This window comes from Sinocyclocheilus anshuiensis, unplaced genomic scaffold (assembly GCF_001515605.1).
Source record: "Sinocyclocheilus anshuiensis isolate Anshui unplaced genomic scaffold, SAMN03320099.WGS_v1.1 scaffold163, whole genome shotgun sequence".
In the NCBI taxonomy this organism is placed as follows: Eukaryota; Metazoa; Chordata; class Actinopteri; order Cypriniformes; family Cyprinidae; genus Sinocyclocheilus; species Sinocyclocheilus anshuiensis.
Window position 1 is genome coordinate 920,510 of NW_015548223.1, and position 23,546 is coordinate 944,055.

The window sequence follows — 23,546 nt, forward strand, 5'->3', positions numbered from 1 at the left end:
TATTTTTTTTTTATTTTTTTTTTTTTTTTTTTTAATAGTTACTGGTTACATAACACATATCATAATAAAGAGAAAAAAATATTAAATGAATTTCAAAAGGCCAAAAAAAATTTGGTAGAAAAAAAAAACAAACAAACTAAAAAAAAAAAAATATATATATATATATAAAAACCTGACAGCTGTTGCTAATAAGTATTGACACTAGCATCTGATTCAGCAACAATCAAAATATCGAAGCTAAAATGTATGAAATTACTTAATATACAAATATTCCAGTTCTTTTTAGTGATGCATGCCATCAAGGCACTGGTTATGATCTTTTCTTCTCTCTCGTAGGGATCTAAAGCGGTGGAGGGCTGTGTATCTGGATCTGCTGCTGTTCACGAGTCTCCCTCCCCTTCACTGCATCTGTGCAGAAGCAAAGAAACTCCATGCTGTAAATCCTGTGAGAGCTTCTCTCATCACGTGAGCAGCAGCAGACATTTCCACAGTCAGCCTGTCTTACCGGACACCTGCGTACAGGAAAACAGCTGTGCCAAGAGCCTCACGGAGTTACTGGTGAGTCTGATACCACAAACTGACAAATTTTTGATCTATGTTGTGTGAACCAGTGTTATTTTAGTATTATTTATACACCAATATAATCGTTATGGGCTCTGATACTGCTTTTTTTTTTTTTTAGTTTACCAGATTTAGCACTACCTTAAGTTCACTTATTTTTACTCACTAAATGATGTTTTTTCACCAAATAAAATGTGTACCCAAAATTTGGCTGCTGATTTGTCAACTAAACTACTTTATAATATATTCCTATTTTCTCTATGAAGTAGAGTGTATTTCATGGATTGTGTTTAACACATAAAAGAGTGATCATCACTCTGGGTGATAGATTATCAGATAGATTATTAAAAACTGGTACTGGTACATCCCTACTTTTGAATTTGCTTTTCAGTTCATAGTTTCAGTTTAGCTTAAGTTTTAGTAGTTTTGTTATGTGCTTTTGTCACATTCATTAGTTTTTTCTTTTTAAATATTTCCATATAGCTTTCATTTTTAAATGTTAATAATTTTAGTACTTAAAGGGATAGTTCACCCAAAAATGAAAATGTGATGTTTATCTGCTTACCCCCAGGGCATCCAAGATGTAGGTGACTTTGTTTCTTCAGTAGAACACAAACGAAGATTTTTAGCTCAAACCGTTGCATTCTGTCAGTCTTATAATGGAAGTGGATGAGAATCACGGCTTTGAGAGTCCAAAAAACATACACAAACAAAGCCAAATTAAACCCTGCGGCTCATGACGATACATTGATGTGTAAAGACACGAAACGATCGCTCTGTGCAAGAAACTGAACAGTATTTATATAGTTTTTTACCTCTGATGCACTGCAATGTCCGAACTGTCCTGAGCGCGTCCTGAGCGCATCCTGAGCACGTCCTCGACAACAGGCACATGACGCGTCTACTTCTTCTTGCTTTACGGCGGATCGCAGACTTATAAGTGCATTACCGCCACCTATCTCTCAAATGCACCATTGACACTCGTAATTGAGATTGTAGCTAGAGTGTCAATGGTGCCGTGATTCCCATTCACTTCCATTATATGACTGACAGACTGCAACGGTTTGAGTTAAAAATCATCATTTGTGTTCTACTGAAGAAACAAAGTCACCTACATATTGGATGCCCTGGGAACGTATTTTATTTCAGCTAGTTGCCAAGGCAACATTTCTCATTTTTATTTAAATTTTAATAGCTAAAACAACTAAAACTGAAATAAAAATGACTAAAAAACGATAGAGACGTATTTAAAAATAAAATTTAAATGACGAAAACAATATATTAAAAATTCAACAATTAAAACGGGAAATATAAAAAATAAAAACTAATTCAAACTATTAATAAAAATATATCAATGATACTAAAAAAAACTGAAAGTGAAATTAAAAGCTTGAACTTTGCAAAATATTTGATATTTACGCTTGGTTGTACGTTTATTTTGATTCCTATACTTGCCTCCTCCGGCACCTTTTATTGACTAATTATATATATATATATATATATATATATGTATAAGTAATTTTTGAGTGGTTTATACAAACTTTCAATAATACAGCGTTCGTGTACAGTATCAATTTATGAGTGGAAAAAAAAACGTACGGGCGGCGACAGCAAGCTAAAGCTTTTTCTTTTTCTTCTTATCGCCGCCGCCGTTAATAATTAATCGCGGTTTCTGCGGGGATTGGAATCTGGATCCGTCTGTGGCGAGCTGTTCCTGGGTGTTAACCGCAGAAGATCAGGGAGGGCTGGAGTGATTTGTTCCCGCCTTAAACCCGTTCACTGATCCCATTCTGAATCGGAGATATTACTGCACGGGCGCTGCAGTTCTGATACACTGTTTCAGTCCGGCGCGGATTAGAACTCTCAGTGTTACATTGTGACATCGCGCCGCGCTGACTGTGATACACTGTATCTGCCGCCTCTGATGATGATGAGGATGGAGCGCTGGAAGGGGAGAGTCGCGCTGGTCACCGGAGCGTCTGTCGGGATCGGAGCGGCTGTAGCTCGCGCTCTCGTCCAGCACGGCATGAAGGTGGTCGGCTGCGCGCGGAACGTGGACAAGATCGAGGTAAGCGACGCTCAAACGAGCTCTTCGACAGATTGTTACCGCTCAAGGGCCTCAGCGCTGCTTATGTTTGCTCACTGCAGCCAGAGTCAATCAAGTGCTTCTCCTCAGGAGACAGACAGTTCATGCTTTATTTAGAAGTTCATTTGGAGAAATGACAGCTCAGCTACAATCGACCTGTTACAATGATTGATCGCGTGTGAAGTATTGATAGGCTTCGCCCCGCCCACTTTACACTACAATACAAAATCACACTACTGTACGTATCGCATGCATTTCAATACGTTTTTGCATAAGTTCATAAGCCTAGGCGAGTTTAAGGTTGCTTTTTGTTACATTGTATAATGTTAAATATACTGTTATTTGGGTTTAGGAGTAGTTCACCCAAAAATGAGCATTTTGTTACGGTTTTCTCACCTCCATGTCATTTTAAACTCGCACACAAGAGTAGTAGGATTCGTATTCTTCAAAACATCTCCTCTTGTCTTTCACATAAGGGGGTTTTGAACAACACGACAATGAGTAAATGACACTATTTTAAAATGATGGGTGCAACACACAAGCACTGATTGTAGAGTATGTGTCCCTTTAAGAATGACCAGAGGAGTTGTATTGTTCAGTGAGATTCTCACTTCAACATTCCTCAACCCTTGCTCAGAAGCTGTCAATCAATTAATCATGTCTTGTCAATCATTGATGGGATTTTTCAGCCCTGCCCTTGAGTAAAAGACTCCACCAAACTCTCACAAGTTGTGTAGTTGTGTATACAAGAAACTGAATTTTTATAGTTCAGTGATTATATATATATATATATATATATATCGTTATATTATTAATTATAACTATTTATGATATGTTTATTGTTTTATACTTTATTTACTATATTAAAATGTATTATTATATTATGTAAATAATATATTATATTATTAATTATCTATCTTAGATTAATGATATAATACATAAAAAATATATGTATGTATAATATCATTTTTGTTATAATATTATTTATTATATTTTTACATTGTCTATTATATTATATTATTGTATATGATTTTTTTATTATAATATTTTTTGTATATTTTTACATTTTCAGCTCATTTTTGGGTGTTCCTTTAATGAGGAAATCATTGAAACATTACACAGATCTTTGCATTGCATTGCAGATAAGATCAGAAGAGTACATTCAGTGGTGCTTGGTAAGATCAGTTTGATCCGCACTAGACCGCAGCACTTTAATCATGACTTTCAGGCAAAGTGACTGGTTAAATCATACTATAATTACTTTGTGCTCAGCTCTGTGCATTGGCAGATTGTTTCTTCATTTAGTTTAGTTGTATATTTGCACAGCTTATCGATACTCCAAGAATTCATCAAATCTGGTTGCAATGAGAGAATTTACTTGCACATGATCTTACATTGATTATGCTTACTCAAACTTTGTTTTATTGGGAAAAGGGTGATTTGAGTAGAGCAGTTCTACAAATCCCGATCAACACAACACAACTAGATTTGTGCAGATTACCACGGTTTTGGCTTTGCATGAGCACAAAACTTTTATCAGCATGTTCATGGGTTTATTCCGTTTATTCATGTCTTGTGCTCATATCTATTTTTATTATTTTTTTGCTATCGAAAAAACAAAGCCCCAACGATTTCAGTGTTTAATGTAATGTTTTATATGAACATTCCATTTGATCGTTTTTATCATTATGTGAATGTTACTTTTGAATGTTCTCTGAATGTTCTGAAACAAGTAGTAACATTTAAAAAAAGTTAAACGAACATTCAACTAAAACGTTTCAGAAAAAAAAACATTTCGTAAACGATATATAAATGTTTTTCTGCTAATCTTTTGAGAACTTTGAATGAACATTCTGTTAACGTTACTGGAAGAACGTTACTTTGAGAACCTTGCTAGAACATTTCGAGAACGTTCCCTGTTAGCTGGGTTTACAGCAGCATAAGTGTTAAATAATTAAACCAACCTTTTTGATATCCTGAAAGACATTCTGTGCAGTGAGCGAAACATCACACACTTAAGTGCAAATGTCACATGCATGCTTGTGTTAGACAGTATGCATGAATAGGAAATGTCACTGTGCAATGTTGTTATTCCTGTCTGGAAGCTCAGTTTTCTCAAACCACAGTTCCCTGAACTGATTATTCCAGTTGTCAGTTACAGTAATAGATGGCCTTTGTGTATGTTTTGTTGCAACTGAAGCATGCACAACCAAACCAGTTGTGGGCACTTTTATAATGCGTCAGATTGCAAGGGCAAACATCGGACGATGACATCAGCCACCCGTCCATCCATTCATGAGTCATATTTTTGTGTTGCATGAACAAAAGAAGAATTGGAGTGACACACAAGTCTGAGAATTGTTCATTTCTACAGAGAAGTAAAGCCAGTGAGTTGTATGCAGTGTGAACTGTGCTCTATCACAGTGGTACCCAACCCTGGTCCTGGAGGCACCCCAACACTGCACGTTTTGTATGTCTCCTTAATCAATCACACCTGATTCAGGTCATCAGCTCATTAGTAGAGACTCCAAGATCTGAAATTGGTGTGTCAGAGAAAGAAGATATGCAAAATGTGCAGTGTTGGGGTGCCTCCAGGACCAGGGTTAAGAACCACTGCTCTATCAGATCTGTGAAAAGCAGTAAGCGCCGCCTCAGTCGCCAGATTTAATGCCAAGTTTCACAGCTCTCGTAAAAGGCACTTAATCAGACCTCAAATAGCCTTTACAGACTCTGTCGTCTTCCGGTGGCCGAGGATCGAGGCGCTGCAGCTAATTCATTCTGTCGTCTTGGCAGGAGGCTCATTGTATTTGTTTAAGCGCGTCACTGCGGTGCCTTCAGACGGACCCGACTCCTCTTTTATTTTTGCTTCTGTTGAGATCTCTGGGCTGTTTGCCAGCCGCAGTTTGAGTAAAGAGGGTTTTTCCCCCACTGTGCTTTGAAATGGATTGTGCTTCATTCACACTTGCTGATGTACACTCGCCATGCTTTCGCTCTTTAGCTCTGTTCCAAAATCTAGTGAGCTGCCTACTTAGACAGCATTATTATAAGACATCATAGCTTCACTACAGACACAAAGCTGCCTACAACTCAAGAGTTTTTGAGCGTTTCTGAATGAAGTCTCTTCTGCTCACCAAGGCTGCATTTAATTGATCAAAAATACTGTAAAATCAGTAATATTTTGAAATATTATTACAATTTGAAATAAAGGTTTTCTATTTGAATATATTGTAAAATATAATTTATTCCTGTGATGCAAAGCTGAATTTTCAGCATCATTCCTCCAGTCTTCAGTGTCACATGATCTTCAGAAATCATTCTAATATGCTGATTTGCTGCTCAAGAAACTTTTCTGATTATTATCAGTTGACAACAGTTGTGCTGCTATTTTTATGGTATCCGTGATTTTTTTCAGGATTTTTTGATGAATAGAATGTTCAAAAGAACAGCATTTATTTGAAATAGAAATCTTTTGTAACATGATAAATGTCTTAACTGTCACTTTTGATCAATTTAATGTATCCTTGCTATAAAAGCATTAATTTCATTTTTTTTAATAAAATAAAAAGTCCTACTTACTCTGCACATTTCAGCTTTAGTGTAACTGTACAGCATCACCCCATTACTGTGATTAACACACATAAATCAACTCATAAAATGCTGAAAGTGCATTGACTACACAGCGCATATAGTGCCTGCTGGTTAAGTTGGGCTTATTGAGACTAGATATGTTGATTCAGCAGTCTCAGATCTATTGAATTTCACAGAGAGAAGCTAAAGAAAGCGAGAGCGGTCGTGTATGTGACACCCAGCATGGAAAACAACTCCAATATTGCAACACAAACAAAACATGTAGGTCACACATGACATGAGCATGCAAAGTGCTTGGGTCATATTCTATACTTATTCTACACTTGCATAGACTTTTTTTATTAGTGCAAACATCATATGTGACCCTGGAGCACAAAAGCAATCTTAAGTCGCTGGGGTATATTTGTAGCTATAGCCAAAAAAACATTGTATGGGTCAAAATTATCGATTTTTCTTTTATGCCAAAAATCATTAGGATATTAAGTAAAGATTATGTTCCATGAAGATATTTTGTAAATTTCCTACCGTAAATATATCAAAACTTCATTTTTGATTAGTAATATGCATTGCTAAGAACTTCATTTGGACAACTTTAAAGGTGATTTTCTCAATATTTAGGTTTTTTTGCACCCTCAGATTCAAGGTTTTTGATGTCAAGCTTTGCATTAAAAACATGTAGCACATCCCATGCTGTTATATGAAATATTCATTTGAAAGTGCAATTGTGCATATTAATAACAGTTCTGATGTCTATTGTCTACACAAGCATCTATCATCTAAAACAGCATGCAAAGGGTCATAAAACTTCAACACACACAAATATTAGTTAAAACACTCCGTTTTCACTGGATCTGGGATTTCCTTCCTAAATGAAGAGGCATATTTATAATATATATTTCTTTCAGCTTGAACTTCCCAACATTTGGCCAAATTAAAACATCTTTCTAGTTCAAATTCCAAAATCTGCTTACTTAGATGACCTTATAAGACATCATAGTTTCACTGCAGACACAAAGCTTCAAAAGCTTATTTTTTTGTTGTTTTTTAAGAATTCTCTTCTGCTCAAGGCTGCATTTATTTGTGAAAACAGCAATATTGTGAAATATTATTATTAGCCTACAATTCAAAATAATTGTTTTCTGTTTAAACATATTTTAGAATGTTGTAACATATAAACGTCTTTACTGGTATTTTTGATTAATTTAATATGTCCTTGCTGAATAAAAGTATTAATTCTTTCAAAAAAAAAAAAAAAAAGTCCTACTGACTTTGATCATAATAATATACATTTCTCTCAGCTTGAACCTCTCTATGTTTGGCCGAAATAAAGCATCTTATGTAAATCGCCAGATCGTAGAGCTGAGTCAGATATCTCAGTATACCATGATTTTTTTCTTTCACAATATTGCATTGGTATTTTAGATAATAGTACTGATTTTTTTGTCATTACTTCAGAGTTTGTTTGGATCAGTAACGGTCGTGATTATGATACTGTGATATATGGCAATGGCATTGTACTGAATTATGACATGCAGATGCTGATGTGTTTTGTGTCATGAGGTAATGAATGATACTGAGTCTGCTGCATCCTCCTGAACTCATGCAAATTGTGATCAGCACTGATTTCGTAAGCGTTTATGCATCATCACCTGATTTACATGATTCCTGTAGTCAGTCAGGTGCTAAAACAACACGAGCAGCACATGCAATTAAAGCACACTTTCAGTGAACACAATTCATTCTTAGTGGTGAAGGTTTTGGTGAAGACCAAAGATGGCACAAAATCCCATCTCAACACTTTTGATGAATGGCTATGCTATTTTTAATTTTGTCATCTCATCTGAAGACCAACATTTGTGAGATTTTGTCAGTTGAAACAGTTTACTGATCTAAATTTGTGTCTTTATTTTGAACTAAACAGATAAAATTAGACCTTTGGGGTAAGATGGGCCACCAGAATTGGCACAGAAGGCCCAAATTGACATGATGTTATTTATTTCTTAATACTTCTTCTTATAATTAATGGGCTTATTATTCAGTATTTCCATGAATTAGATGTACATTTCTGACATCTCCGCTTTTCATTAAAACCTATAAGCCAGTTGAGTGAAAGCTTTCAGTTTGCATTCATACTGTTGCTATTTTGACATATCTTCAATTAAAATATGGACAATATGTAAATATTCATATGCCTGTATATAAGTCATAAAATAAATTACCCTTTCAGATTAATCTCTTGTACTCAGATTTTACTTTGTCTTTCATCTTCCTTCAGGTTCCTGTGGCTCAGTGGTAGAGCATTGCGTTAGCAGCACAGAAGGTTGTGGGTTCAATTCCCAGGGAACACACATACTGGTAAAAAAATGTATAGCCTGAATGCACTGTAAGTCGCTTTGGATAAAAGCGTCTGCTAAATGCATAAATAAATAAATAAAAATCTTTATTCGATTATTTAACTAAATTCTCAAAACAGTTTTAAATAGAATAGTTGATTTAGTATTTTCCATTAATGACACTATATAAAAATATATAAAGTAAAATAAAAGTTTAACCAGGTAGTAGAGGACATTTTAGGTTTACATTTTGTGCTATGACACCTAATTTAGAAAAATGTACTATTTATTTCCTTTAATAACACATTGGCTGATGCACATGCTAAACTTGTATCTAAATATGTTACTATTTAAAAATAAATGCACTTAATTGTTTTTAAGGGCGGCATCTTCTCTCATCTTACCCCTATATAATGTGTCTGTGTGTGTGTTTAGTCACGTCCAAAGATGCAGCGTATCTAATATTTCTTGTAGAAATGAGCAATATGAGCTTTATGTCCGCACAGAGGAGGCTTGAGATATGAAAGCAGATGTGAAGGGCCTCCGGGGGACGTCCTGTGTCTCCTGAAAGCCACTGTCTCTACTCTAAATTACATCACAATCCTGGAGCAGACGTGGACACGCACGGGTTCATTGAGTGCATGGAGACCCGCTGAGAGAGATGCAGGGGAGAAACAGCCCTGCAATAAATCAAATGCGATTATATTTCATAACTAGACTCAAAGCTTTGCTTATTTCTTATGGAGTAGTTTTTTCTCACAGTGAGCTTGTCGTGTAGTTGCATGAAGAAATATGCTGAAAGGTTTTGTAATCCGTGATTATACTGAGCTGTTGCATAATGAAACCCCCTCGTGCCGTGAGATGGATTCATCCGTCGGTGGTCAGACAGTCTGAGGACGTGCCAAGCGTCCATGCTGTCTTCCTATTACTGTGTGAACAGCGTCTTTCTCTGAACAGCCCCTGGAGACTGATGTCGTGCTTAAAGGCTTACAGCGCTAGAAATGATCAGGATCGTCTGGTATGCAGTGCATTGAAGCTTTGCATTTAAACATTTCTCCCACCTTCAGATTAAATATAACAAGATTATTTCGGGATTTTTCTGTGAGAGAGAAGCGCTCTATGTTCTGAGTGTGCATACTAAACATCCTTTGACAGCTCGGGTCAATCTTCTTCTGTATCTGCTGGAGGAGATCTATTGAAACAAGCACTTTTGTTGGGGAAACTGGGCCATTGCTTTAAATACACATTTCCCAGCTAAATACTTTCATATTTGTCTCTTATAAATGTCAAATTCATGACATTGTTCATGATATTGCTTTTGGAGATGTTGCATCAGTCTGAATCCCTTTTTTTATTATAGCGATATTCTTCTAGTATTATTTATATTATAGTTCTTTTACTATATAATATTATAGTATTTTTAATTGGGTTTTATTGTTATATTTTCAACATAACATGTTCAACATATATGTTTTAATTTAGTTTCAATTTTAGTTATTTATATGTGCTTTTGTCATTTAAGAAAGAAAGAAAGACAAAAATAAATGAAGGCAGGCAAGAAAGAAAGACAGACAGACAGAACGAATGAAGGAAAGAGAAAGAGAGAAAGAAATGGCATTACCTTAAATTGCCCAATGCTAATATATATATATATATATATAGTGTGGTAAGGCTTGCCAGACAAACGAACGAACAAACAAACAAACAAAAAAAATGAAAAGTAAACCGGAACCCCTTTAAAATTTTAAAAAAAAAAAAAAAAAGATTTTAAAACATTTGTTAAAAATTTTGAAAAGTAATCAAAAAGTATTCAAATGTAATCAGTTACATTACTTTAATAAAGTAATTGAAATAGTTACACTACTATTACATTTTAAATAGGGTAACTTGTAATCTGTAACCTATTACATTTCCAAAGTAACCTTCCCAACACTGTATATATATATATGTATATGAGTGGTGTGTGGTGGTGTTCTGAAATGAGGAGTCTTCTTTTTTTTTCTTTTTTTTTCTCAAATGTAAATTCATGTCCCAGTCAATTTTTCTTGGATAAATAAACATTACTTACACTATCAGAAAAAAACCCCATTATATTTTATACTTTTACATTAGCAATGTAATCAATATTCTATTTATTAAAGCCCAATTGTAAGTCGCTTTGGATAAAAGCGTCTGCTAAATGACTAAATGTAAATGTAAATGAAAAGCCAAATATGAATCTCATCAAGTTAGTGTTTTTAAGCATTTTACATTTATTCCAAAATAATAACTCAAGGCAGTAACAATTTGTTTTATTTATGAACTTATGTTCAGCTATTCTTTTTAATAGTTAACTTTTAACTATTTTTGAATTTTTCGGATCATCAGTCATCAGAGCTCTGTAAATATTGGTCACAGATGCGGAGATTTACTTTAAATTTCACCAGGCTGGTTACTCACTAAATTTCATGCCATTTTAAGTCTTATTTTTACGTAACAAAGTGGTTATATCTAAGTGTGTGAGTTACTTTTTTAAATGAGTCTTCCCATTAACACCATTATATTGTTCATTCAGATTGATTTGCGAATGCGGAATGCGCAAGATCACAAGAGGCGGGATTTATCGCATGAACCAATCACAGCCGAACATAACCAGTCATATCCAATCATATCACGATGGAGGCATTGTTTCATTTTTGTACTACAAATTTTTTTCTGATCCAATATTTTGAGGATACCCTGCCTCCCATATATCCCTTGCCTATATATATACAATTCTGGATGTCATTGGAACTTTTTCAACTGATGCTCTTTATTTGAGCAAAATAGCATGACTGCTGGTTATTAATGCTTTCAAGAGAAGAGCAAATGTTTTCAAATGCAACCTTTGTCATTTGTCATTATACATTTGAGGTGGAGATGAAGCATTATCATCTGCTCATTTCTCTGCTCATGGCCTTTTTTAGGAAGAGTAATGCAGAGGCTTTCAGACTCAAGTTAACACACACACACACATACACATACACACTCGGCCGGATGCTTCTCGCGGTGTTGAAACTAAATTGGACGGCTTTCCACACACAGAATCTTAGATTCTCACATACTCCATCTCTGTCCAACATTCACACACACACACAGAGAAACTCAACACTCGCCAAACACTCTGTGAGCAGAGATTGACTTTGATGAGGAAATCAGACTCTGCCTTCAGATTCTGCCGGAATGATCATGCATTGGCAGACAGTTTTATCCAAAGCAACTTACATTACATTAAAGGTTTACTTGTGCAAATTATTAATTCATGCATTACTGGGAATTGAACCGTAATTTCGACATTAGTGCCGTGCACTGCTATTTAAGCTACTGGAAATTAAACTGAAATAAAATAAAATATAAATATTAGATAAAAACTCCTACTTTTTTTGTAATATTACATATATTTAAAAAAAAAAATTTGTTTTTATCTAATATTTTTCAGCTTTATTTCAATAAACAAAAAAAAAAAACAAAAAAAAAGTTTTAAGGTTAATTTTAGTTAACAATAACAACATACTCTGCAAAAAAAGTTGATTAAAAGAAAAAAAGAAAAAGAAAAGAAAAAAGAAAGTGGTACTTTCATTAACTTAAATTACCTATTAGTTAAAAAATGTATTCATGTTTTGAATTGGATTTTATTTTTTAATTTTAGTTTAAGTTTTAGTAATTTTCATGTGATTTTGCAATTTTTAAAATAATTCTGTTAATAATTCTATTTCAGTTTTAGATTTATTATTTTTAGTATTCATCTTAAATGTATTTAAGGTACTTTCATTCTATTAAATTACCCGATAGTCAAACAATATAATTTTGGATGTCATTGTTAGTTTTTCGAATGCACAAGATGAATGCATTTGTACACCAATTTTTTATAATTAATGTTAAAAAAATGTAAACCCTGCCTTTCTGAGTTGGATCATGTTTTTAAATGTTTTAATTTAAAGCTCATTGCGGAAACAACTTGGTTTTGATTGTGATTGTTGCTTGTTGCTTGTTGCTTGTTGCTTGTTGCTGTGCTGCAGAGACACAGTGACTTGTGCTGTGTGTCACACTCACACATACTGTATGCAAAGAAAAAAAAACAATCCCATAGTCATCTGGACAGAAATGTTAGTTTTAAATAAAGTAATGCAGTTTCATGGTCATGTGATTTATTTTCTCCTCCAATGGCAGGAGTGTCAGGCTTCATCTGTTTAGTCTCTGTCTCATTAAACTCTGGGATCTTACTGTTGTTAATGATGTGAATGGCTGATTCCTGTGTTACTAAACACTGAGCAGATTAAAGATTACAGCGGCTTTACTCTCATTCAGCCACACACACACGCACACACACACGCACACACACACACACACACACAGAGATGTATATTGAGCACTTTTTGAATACTATTTCATAAATCTCAGGTGTTACCCAAGTATAAGCACTGTTTTTTTTTCATTTAACTTCTCAGTTCTGACAGTCTTCAGTTCTCCTGTGGCATTATGGGATATCAGCAGGTCCAGTGGTTGCAGCTGCTGCAGTTTCTATTTTCACCGTTCTCTGTAGTGTGTGTGTGCGTTTATAGTAAACTGTTGTGCAGATGTGTGTCAGTTGGAGCCGGTTGATGAAATCTGGCCTCACAGGTTGGTTCAGGTGTTACACAACACTGATCCTGACGGCCGCACCCATCCTGTCCTCTGATCTCTGTGCAGAATAACTAAATCAACAGCTCTCAGGCCATCAGCGCTGATGATCCAGCATTAATGACCCTCCTGGCGTCTGCAGGGTTTGACTCATTTTAACAAGTCCCATTTTAATGACTTTGATTAACGATTCAGCCCAACCTTTAGACAGTTGTAATCTATCACAGGTGGAAGTGTGTGTATGTATGTGTGTACCTGGTATTTATCACGATCCATTTACAGTGTGAACTCTTTCACCGACTCATCAAACACACCTCCTCTATATGTGTGTGTGTGTATATAAGTAATCTAAAAATATGATTTAAGAAACTAATAATTTAAAAAGGTAATTGACATTAATAATTTAATAATAGTCAGCTGTTACTGTACGATATAATTTAAGACATTTATTTTTGCCAAGTAATTATTCAAGTTAATATTCATTATATTAAACAAAAATTGTAAGATATAAATTACAAGCAACAGAACTAATTAAATAAACCATAGAACAAAGATGCAATTGAAGTACTGTACTTGAAGTGTTTTACAGTAGATTTAACAACAGTATCAAGTAAATAATGTAAAAATAATTAAATGGGAAGAAAACACACACACACACACACATACATATATAAAGATCAATAAGATGTTTTATATTTTTGAAAGAAGCCCCTTATGTATGAAAGCCCATTTCTGCCGCAGATTAAAAATAAAAATTGTAATTGCGACTTTTTATCTCACAATTCAGACTTTTTTTCTTTGGTTTATATCTTTTATTTAATTAAATTGTTTTATTTCATTTAATTTTAAGCACTTTTTCATTTTATTTTTATCCTGAGAAATCAACCTTTCATACTTATGCTCACCAAGGGTGCATTTATGTAATCAAAAATACTGTAATTATGTGAAATATTACCATTTAAAATAGCTGTTAGTGCTGTAGATGTATACTTCAATATGGACTTATGGAGTATTGACAGCATCAGTGCTGGTGCGTCTGACATCCCTCGTTAGGAGCGTCTGGTTGAATTAGTTGTGGCTATTGTAAGTCTGAGCTGTTTCTGGCTCTTTTGTTCACTTCCTGTTTCATTGGATCTGCAGCTTTACTAATGAAGATGTGAATATACAGTGACAGGCCAAATTGCTCTTCGCTGCAAAGGAGACACGGATCAGGAAGGAAAGGCGTGTGTGTGTGTGTGTGTGTGTACTTAGGGCTCAGAATTCCCCAAACATCTCTCCTTCACACCAGGTTTTTCCTGCTCTTGTACCCATTTCCATACGGTCGAAAGAAAAGAACAGTAAGTGAATTTGAGAGCAGCTCATCCTGTTATATCCTCTCTCTCTCTTTCTCTGTCTAAATGAAATCTCAGTGCTTTTGTTCTGTAATGCAGTGCGTTGGCATTGATTTCACTTGTGCGTCCTGTAGCCAGTGCTGAGAGACTAAATGTGGATATTTTGAGCGTTAATAATATATTAATTAATATTTGTAAATTATAATATACTTTTTAGACCTGCTGGAGTATGTTTGTTGTTTACTAAAAAAAAAAAAAATTTTTTTTAAATTTCATTGTTTAATGTCATCCACCTGTTTTTTTTTACTATTAAATAAAAAGCAGTTAATTGAATAATTTATTTTAAATTAAATTTGACTCATGTTTTCATATAGGTTTTCAGATATGTACATTTTGCACTTTATAGCAAACAATAATGGGATTATTAATTTATAAATATTTTAAATAGATATTTTTTGTTAATATATTTAAATACATATTTTTTTAAATACATATTTAGAAGTAGTTCATTTTAATTTAATCTAACTTTGACTCATGTTTTCATGCATAGTTTCTCCTAAAGGATCATAAAACAGTAAACCACATTGTTTATCACATTGTTAATAGATAAGCACATGTTGCACTTTATGCAAACAGTACGTATTTACTAGCATGTGTCACTTAAATGTTACGATTACATAATTTAATTCAGTCATTAATGTGCAGATGATTAAAGTTTATGTTCAGATGGGTCAGGATATTTTTTTTGGCTATAGCACCAACGACGCTTCATTACTCTGATTTGGCATCAAGGGTTCATCCAGTACATCTACAAACACGACACACTTACTGAGAGCCAAACCCGGCCCCTGTTATGTCCCATCTGCCCCTTGGGGATGGACGTGAGCCAATCACAAGCTAAGTATGTCCCCCCAAAAAGATCCAAGCAGCCACGAGCTCAGTTGACTCACTGGTGAGAAAGAATGACTCCAGACAAATGACTTAAAATACTTTGGCAGACTAGCAGTAATGCTGTATATATATATATATATATATATATATATATATGACCTGAAGAGCCCATACAGGACTGTCTGTCTCTACCAAAACCTAGTGAACATCCTCACTAAGCAGAATTTTAAGTGCACTACTAAGGCAGCTCAGTGGGTTTTGGAACAGAGCCGTATGTGTTGTGCATGCGAGTGTAAATGAGTCGACTTGAGCTGTTTGTCAGCACTATTGATGAAAAGCAAGTGAAAGCCCATCAATGCTTTACCCGTTTATAGACCTATGTGTGTGTATGAGAGAGACTGCACACGTCCCGTCGTCCATCAATGCCAGTGTTTTATCCACTTAGTGATTTTAGACGCAAAGAGAGTATGGACTGAATGCGTTTAAAAATAAAAAATGGATAAATGGAGGAAAAAAGTTTCTTTTCTTATTATTAGTTGACAGATTTTGTGATTCAGAATTTCTGCCCATCAAAAAATTAAATACTAGTAATTAATTTTGATTATGCATTTTCAGTTGTGATGTTGGTGGAAGTAATTTCACCTTTAGCCGTGCTTTTCTGTTGCCATGGTGACACGGTGAGGATGGTTGTGTTAAATGAGGGAAATGCTGCAATCATGATAATGGTTTTTGTAATTGCTATCCACCGTATGGGAATAGAATACAATAATTTGTTGTTTTCTCAAAAATGACTAGTTTAGCAACATTATTGTTCTTGTAATTATAGTGGAGAGAAGATCCAAGTCATTAGTTTTAGGGACATTTATATAATTAGTCTCTAAAACTAAAGCAAGAGTCACTTATATATATATATTGCACCTCTAAAGACCCCTCTGTCAAGCTCCTGAAGTTTGCAGACGACACCACACTCATCGGCCTCATTCAGGACGGTGATGAGTCTGCTTACAGACAGGAGGCCGAGCAGCTGGCTGTCTGGTGCAGTCTCAACAACTTGGAGCTCAACACGCTCAAAACTGTGGAGATGACCGTGGACTTCAGGAGAAACCTCCCTGCACTCCCCCCACTCACCATCATGGACAGCACTGTGACTGCAGTGGAGTCATTCAGGTATATATATATATATATATATATATATATATATATATATATGTGCTAAATAAATATATTAATTTCTTAAGTAAATAAATAAATAATATTTGATAATATTTAGTTCATATGTATAGCATTAAAAATTTGGTATAATATTTATAAAATAAATATAAATATGAATATTTAATATGAATATTTAATAAATATTTTTTATTTATTTAAAATGGATACTTTTATTCAGAAAGTATTAATTAAATGGATCAAACGTGACAGTAAAGACATTTATAATGTTCCAAAAGATTTCTATAGAATTTTTCATTCATCAACTCCGCATATTAGAATGATTTCTGAAGGATCATGTGACACTGAAGACTGGAGTAATGATGCTGAAAATTCAGCTTTGCATCACACGAATAAATTATATTTTAAAATATATTCACATAGAAAACAGTTATTTGAAATTGTAATAATATTTCCCAATATTACTGTTTTTTATTGTATTTTTAAGCAAATAAATGCAGTTTTGGTGATGAGCGAAAAAACCTTAGTGTTCCTCGTGTCACATTTGACCTAAAATCTATTAGCAGCAATAATGCATCAAACAGCGTTCTTCTTATGAACTCAGACAGCTGTCAGTCTCGTCATCCATTTCAGAAGACACTGAAAGGTCACTGTTTTCAAACCTTTTCTGTTCTGGTCCTTGCAGAAGCTGGCAGCCGAGTGTCAGAGCGCGGGATACAGCGGCACTCTGATCCCGTATAAGTGTGATCTGTGCAACGAGGAAGAGATTCTGTCCATGTTTTCAGCCATTAAGACGTTGCATCAGGGAGTGGACGTGTGCATCAACAACGCCGGCCTGGCACACAATGAGCCGCTGCTGAGCGGAAGGACAGAGGGCTGGAGGAATATGATCGATGTAAGTTAAAAACACACACATCATTACTTTTGCTGTCTATATAGGCAGCATCCCGACTGACTGATTTGTGTGTCATATACTCGCACAAAAGTCACAGGAGACTTGCAATGCAGTGCTGCTTGTAAATGCAGAGTTGCTGTCCTAATGTTGCTGCCTACTTTTTCAAGCAGTCATTGCGTCGCCTACGTTTTAAAATAGCCATGGAGGGGTCACACTTTTATCCATCATTTTTGCATTTTTAATTTGTGCTCACCTCTTCAACTCGCTTTTTTCAACACTTTATCAAGTGCAGTTAAATGAAGCGCTGTAGGCACTCACACTGCAGTTCTGCTCTCACTCGAGTCAAAACCACTTTCCCTAACTGAACAGCAACTTAAGCGACAGCAGCTGTTACCCGTGCAGTGTGGGTCTGCAATGCCAAGCTCATGGGTTCGATTCCTAGGGAATGCATGAACTGATAAAGTGTAAAAATATAAGTCGTTTTGTCTGTCAAATGCATGAATGTAAATGTCGATGCACCAACTAACAGTTGCATTGCATTCTGAGTGAGTTTGATTCATGCACTTATATCTGGAACCTTCATTCATATATACAAAATATTAATTATTATTAATTAATTAATTATTTTCTTCTTTTCAATTGTATTTGCTCTGCATTGCTTTTACTTGCATTATATTCAAGGTACACATTTTATCAGTTCATGCATTCCCTGGGATTCGAACCCAGGGCCTTGGCGTTCATAGCATCATGCATTACTGCTTCAGCTACAGGAATGATTTTGTGATCAAATATGACCTAGATATTATCTGGATCTTTATCATCCATTCATTCGCCATCTGTGTTCCTGTGCAGGTCAACATACTCGCTCTGGCCATCTGCACGCGTGAGGCCTACCAGTCCATGAAGGAGAGACACGTGGATGACGGACACATCATTAACATCAACAGGTACTGCGCTTTACTGTGTGTTTGAGGCGTTTAACAGCAGAGATGTGCTGCTGAACACACTCATCCGAGGCTGTTCTCTCGGCAGTATGGGGGGTCACAGGATGGTGCCCAGCGCTGACGAACACTTCTACTGCGCCACGAAATACGCTGTGACCGCTATGACAGAGGGACAGAGACAGGAGCTACGGGAGGCCAAAACACACATCCGAGCCACGGTGAGCCCACACACACACACACACACAAACACACACACACACACTTATTAAAGTTAAATAAAACCATAAAAATGTAGTTACTTGAAATAAAATAAACCTTATCTAAAATAAAATATAAACAAAACAACAAACTTATTTTATTTCAGCTAGTTGCCAAGGCAACATTTCTCATTTTCATTTATTATGATGTACTAAAATAACTAAAACTGAAATAAAAATAATGAATTACTAAAACTTTAACTAAACTTAAAATGAAAACAGAAAAATAAAAATAAAAGCAAATTCAAAATATTAATAAAAACTACAATAGTATCTCAAGGATCCTAAAATAAGAGTAGTATTTATAACTAGGCTTGCCGCGATAGACGGTGCTGACGGTGATACCGGTGTTAAGCCGCAACACCGGTTACACAGACAAGACAATCGCGGATGATTTAGTTTCGAAACGAGATGCAAAAGCACCTGTTTGGCAATATTTTGGATTTTGAAAAGCTTGTTGACTTTTGTCGTTTATCTAAGGAGATTTTGGAAGATTTTTTAAACATTCGTTTCTTATTTAATTGGTTCCACATTGTTTGCTGATTTTTACTTTATTTAAACTTTGTGTCATTTATTTATTTTATTTGACATTCGTTTTGCTTTTAAACATTCGTTTCTTATTTAATTGGTTCCACATTGTTTGCTGATTTTTACTTTATTTAAACTTTGTGTCATTTATTTATTTATTTTTTACATCAAGGTGTATGCCGTGCCTCCAAGCTTTCTTACTAATTTTGCTAATAAACGTTGTACGTTTCTTTTTTATTTGGTTATATATTATACATGTTTACCTATTTCCAGTTTTGTATGCCTATTTAAACTTTGTTATTTATGTTAAGTTATTTGTTATTTTATATTAGGCATAGCCTGCCCTATAGCATGGTGTCTTTTTATTTGTTTTGTTAATAAAAGTTCTATGTTTTATATATACGCTAAAGTGAATTTGACGTTGTATTTGGTTGTTGCATTCAAGCAATTGACGCCAAACTGCCGCTAATTCGAAGCTGTTAAGCTATTGAAAAGCGAAGGAAAGCGAGGAAAAGAGGAGAAATTCAAACAAACTAAAAACGAACAATTGCTTTACGCCGAATTGCCGCTATTTGAAAGTGAAAGTAAAATGCGCACGCAGCTTTTACAAGCTATTTAAAAGTGAAGGAAAGCGAGGAAAAGAGGGAACGCCTCCACGGTGATAACGGTATTACTGGTGTTGTCACACGTCGATTAGCCGGTGGGAAAATGTCCTCACCGTCACAACCCTATTTATAACCTAGATCAGGGATTCCCAAACTAGGGTTCATGAGTTGATGGAAAGCTAATAATTAATTGAATAAAAAAATGAAAACAAAACACTTAATACATTTAAAATAAAATGCTTATTTAAAAAAGTTGTTTACATGCATGACATTCATTAATTAATTAATATTATGTCAAATGGTTTCAGATGACAAAAAAACTTAAACCCCTAAGAATAAAATAAATAAAAATTAAAAACCAAGAATAAAATAAATAAAATTTCGGTCAAAATTTTTCGTATAACAAAATAGTTTGTGAACCCCATCACCAGATAACTGGTAGTTTTAACATTACACTTCAGCTGATGAAAAGCTTTGCAAAAAATATTTGAGATTTGAATAAAATTTTGTTCCACCTCTGAAATTATTTGATTTTTTGCTAGTTATGTTAACCAATAGTCAAATAGTTTAGTCAATGCTGAAGTTTAAGCTGCTGTTGTAGATAATGCAGCCTTTCTGAAATCTTACCAACAGCTGACAATTAATTTAATTAATTTAGTAATTTAATGCCATTTCATGTAATAAAAGTTACAGCAATAATAGCAAATAACAATAGATTTGAAAAGGATAATGGCTGTTCCAGGTATTCAGCATCGTTGTATTTATTAACCTATCAGTTTTCCTTTTTCCTAGTGTATATCACCTGGAATAGTGGAAACTGAATTTGCCTTCCGGCATCACAACAGTGATCCAGAGAGAGCCGCGGCTGTTTATGAAAGTATAAAGGTAAACAGATGGCGTGTGTGACGTGTCTCTACATAAGAGTCCTGCTGTTTAACTGCATCATTAACTGTTTTCTGCAGTGTTTGAAAGCAGAAGACATCGCCAGTGCCGTCACATACGTCCTGAGCGCGCCTGCTCATGTTCAGGTGAGACCAAAATAAACGCATACACTACCAGAAAGACACGTTTCTTGAGCAGATCAGCATATTAGAATGATTTCTGAAGGATCATGTGACACTGAAGACTGGAGTAATGATGCTGAAAATTCAACTTTGCATCACAGGAATAAATTACATTTTAACAGATATTAGAGTAGAAAACACTTATTTTAACTTGTAATAATATGTTGTTGAATTGCATTTGCAAATTGTGGACCCATGATTTGTCTGGGTGTTTTTTGGGACAGAAGCTCTTGATTCCTTTTTTATTTTATAACAATATCAAGTTGAAATTCATTTATCAGGTTAATTGACTACAAAGTTTTTCCAACTTTCTCTTCAAAACCTGAAAAATGTCAATATCAGTCATTTATTAAATAGCAAACATGTCAAACAAGTATAATTCACACCAGCACATTGTTTATTTTGTACCAAAACCATGTGTAGTTTGAAATGTTTTCAGACGGACAGAACAGCTTTAACTTTATAGGAATAGTTCATCCAAACATTTTAATTTGCTGAAAATGTGCTCACCCATTAGGCCATACAAGATTAGGATGAGTTTGTTTCTTCATCCGATTTGGAGAAATGTAGCATTTTCTCAGCAATGGATGCTCTGCAGTGAATGGGTGCCGTCAGAATGAGAGTCCAAACAGCTGATAAAAACATCACAATAATCCACAAGTAATCCACACCAATCAGTTAACATCTGGAGAAGACAAAAGCTGCGAGTTTGAGAGAAACAAATCTATCATTAAGGCATTTTTAGCTTTAAACCATAGTTTCTGGCTAAAATATGAGTCCATAATAGCGTTTCCTCCGGTGAAACAGTCCAACCTCTGTTGTCTCTCACATCAAAATCCACCCACATATTTGTTTAGAGTCGTTTTCACTTGTAAACGGTGCTTGATCTGTGCAGATTTCTCTTCTGATTCAGACCAGACCACTTTTCACTGGAGGAAGCGTTATTATGGATTATAGACTCGTATTTTAGCTGGAAATTTAAGTTAAAAATGCCTTAATGGTAGATTTGTTTGTTACAAACACAGCTTTTGGCTTCTCAAGATGCTAACTGATGTACTGGAGTGGTGTGGATTACTTGTGGATTATTGTGATGTTTTTATCAGCTGTTTGGACTCTCATTCTGACGGCACCCATTCACTGCAGAGCATCCATTGCTGAGACACTGATGCAAACTCATCTACATCTTGGATGACCTGAGGGTGAGGACATTTTCAAGTAGTCATAAACGGTGTGAAGGATCCAGCTTTATGCTTATGATCTGTTAAGATGTCGACTAATATCCTGTACGATCGTTCACTAGGATCTTTGTGCTGATCTTCAGACAGCGGGGAGACAGACAAATCAAATCACAGCACCATCACACTCATCACCTGCTGATCGATCTGTATTAAATCTGTCAAACTCTCTCTCTCTCTCTCTCTCTCTCTCTCTCTCTCTCTCTCTGTAGATCGGTGATGTGCAGATGCGGCCGGTGGAGCAAGTGTCGTAGGAACGGATCGGATTGGGAACGGGATGACATGCAGTGGGCCGACACAAGTGGTGACTGGCGACACCTACTGGGCAAAAACACGTATAACACCTAGTTTTAAAGAACTGATTGAAGGGAATTGGTTTGGGTTTGCAGATCGGATCAAATCTGAGAAGGCAGCGCTGTGTGGCTCGATCTGACGCGACGCTCGGAAGTGTCAGAGAGCGAGATTACCTCCGTTTAAATTCACAGATGTACACAGTCTGCTGCTGTCTCAAATATAAGGGGAAACTTTCAGGCTTTTCTAAAAACACACAATGAACGAGGATTTAATGTGTGTTACTGTCTGATCCGGTCATCTGAGACCAGTGCGCCATGAATTGCACATCATTTTGTTTTTGTTTTTTTAGGTCATATTACATATCTGTTTGAGAGTGTGACGAATAGAAACAGTCGCTCGGTGCCAGTTGAGGTGATGTTAATTGCTGTATATGCATATTTTGTTTAACGAGTATTCTAACTTGAATTGTATGTAGATGTGGTTCTCATAGCGATCCAGCTACTGTTCGTTTGAAGCGCGTGGTTTTCATGAGAGAGAAACCCGTTCGACTGCAGTCACACTCCGAATCAGAAACCTGATGATAAATGTTGGTTTTTACATTGAGCTTTCACTGAATGAAAGGTAGGACACTGGCTTCTTTCATAGGAAAACGAGTATGTTGAGGACTTATAATACTTGATGTAGTCTGTTCTTACTGATTAAACTTGATTATGATTATTGGTTATGGATAAATTCCTTTCATTTTCACTGTATGTCACCTCTACATCTCAAAACAATCTAAAACGTCTTTTTTTCTGTGTGTGTGTGTTTCTTTTCTATTAAAATCTTTATGTTGTTAATATTTGGGGAAACTATACCCTTCATTTCACCAATGGAAGCTTCAATTAAATTATATGAAATAAATCAAATCCAGTACTTGAATATCATGAGACCTGTCCAGCTCACATTCACCAGAAAATTAAGATAATATTTTGTAACATTATTTTAATGACAATTAAGAAAATTATAAGACAATTCGCATTTCTCTAATAATAATAATAATAATAATAATAATAAAATCCTATTAAAATTTAGTATTTATGGTATTATATGTTGTTTGCCTTTTTACCAATTTTATGTTTTCATT

At 35.1% G+C, this 23,546-nt stretch overlaps 2 protein-coding genes across 2 annotated transcripts in view; both read left to right on the top strand.

The window, feature by feature from the left end:
* The window catches only part of LOC107654287 (gametogenetin-binding protein 2-like), a 7,279-nt gene extending 6,534 nt beyond the window's left edge, over nt 1-745 (top strand). Inside the window, exons 11-12 of the mRNA XM_016441311.1 lie at nt 337-558; nt 683-745. Coding sequence (XP_016296797.1) covers nt 337-558; nt 683-730 — 270 coding nt within the window. The 3' untranslated portion in view covers nt 731-745. The remainder of the gene's footprint in view (nt 1-336; nt 559-682) is intronic.
* Nucleotides 746-2,238: 1,493 nt separating this feature from the next.
* Nucleotides 2,239-23,387, top strand: LOC107654319 (dehydrogenase/reductase SDR family member 11-like). The gene is made up of 7 exons (XM_016441351.1): nt 2,239-2,629; nt 17,284-17,493; nt 18,346-18,440; nt 18,526-18,655; nt 20,620-20,712; nt 20,790-20,855; nt 22,339-23,387. Exons 1-7 carry the CDS (start codon nt 2,486-2,488, stop codon nt 22,378-22,380), a joined length of 780 nt encoding a protein of 259 aa, XP_016296837.1. The 5' UTR covers nt 2,239-2,485; the 3' UTR covers nt 22,381-23,387.
* Nucleotides 23,388-23,546: the final 159 nt, after the last annotated feature.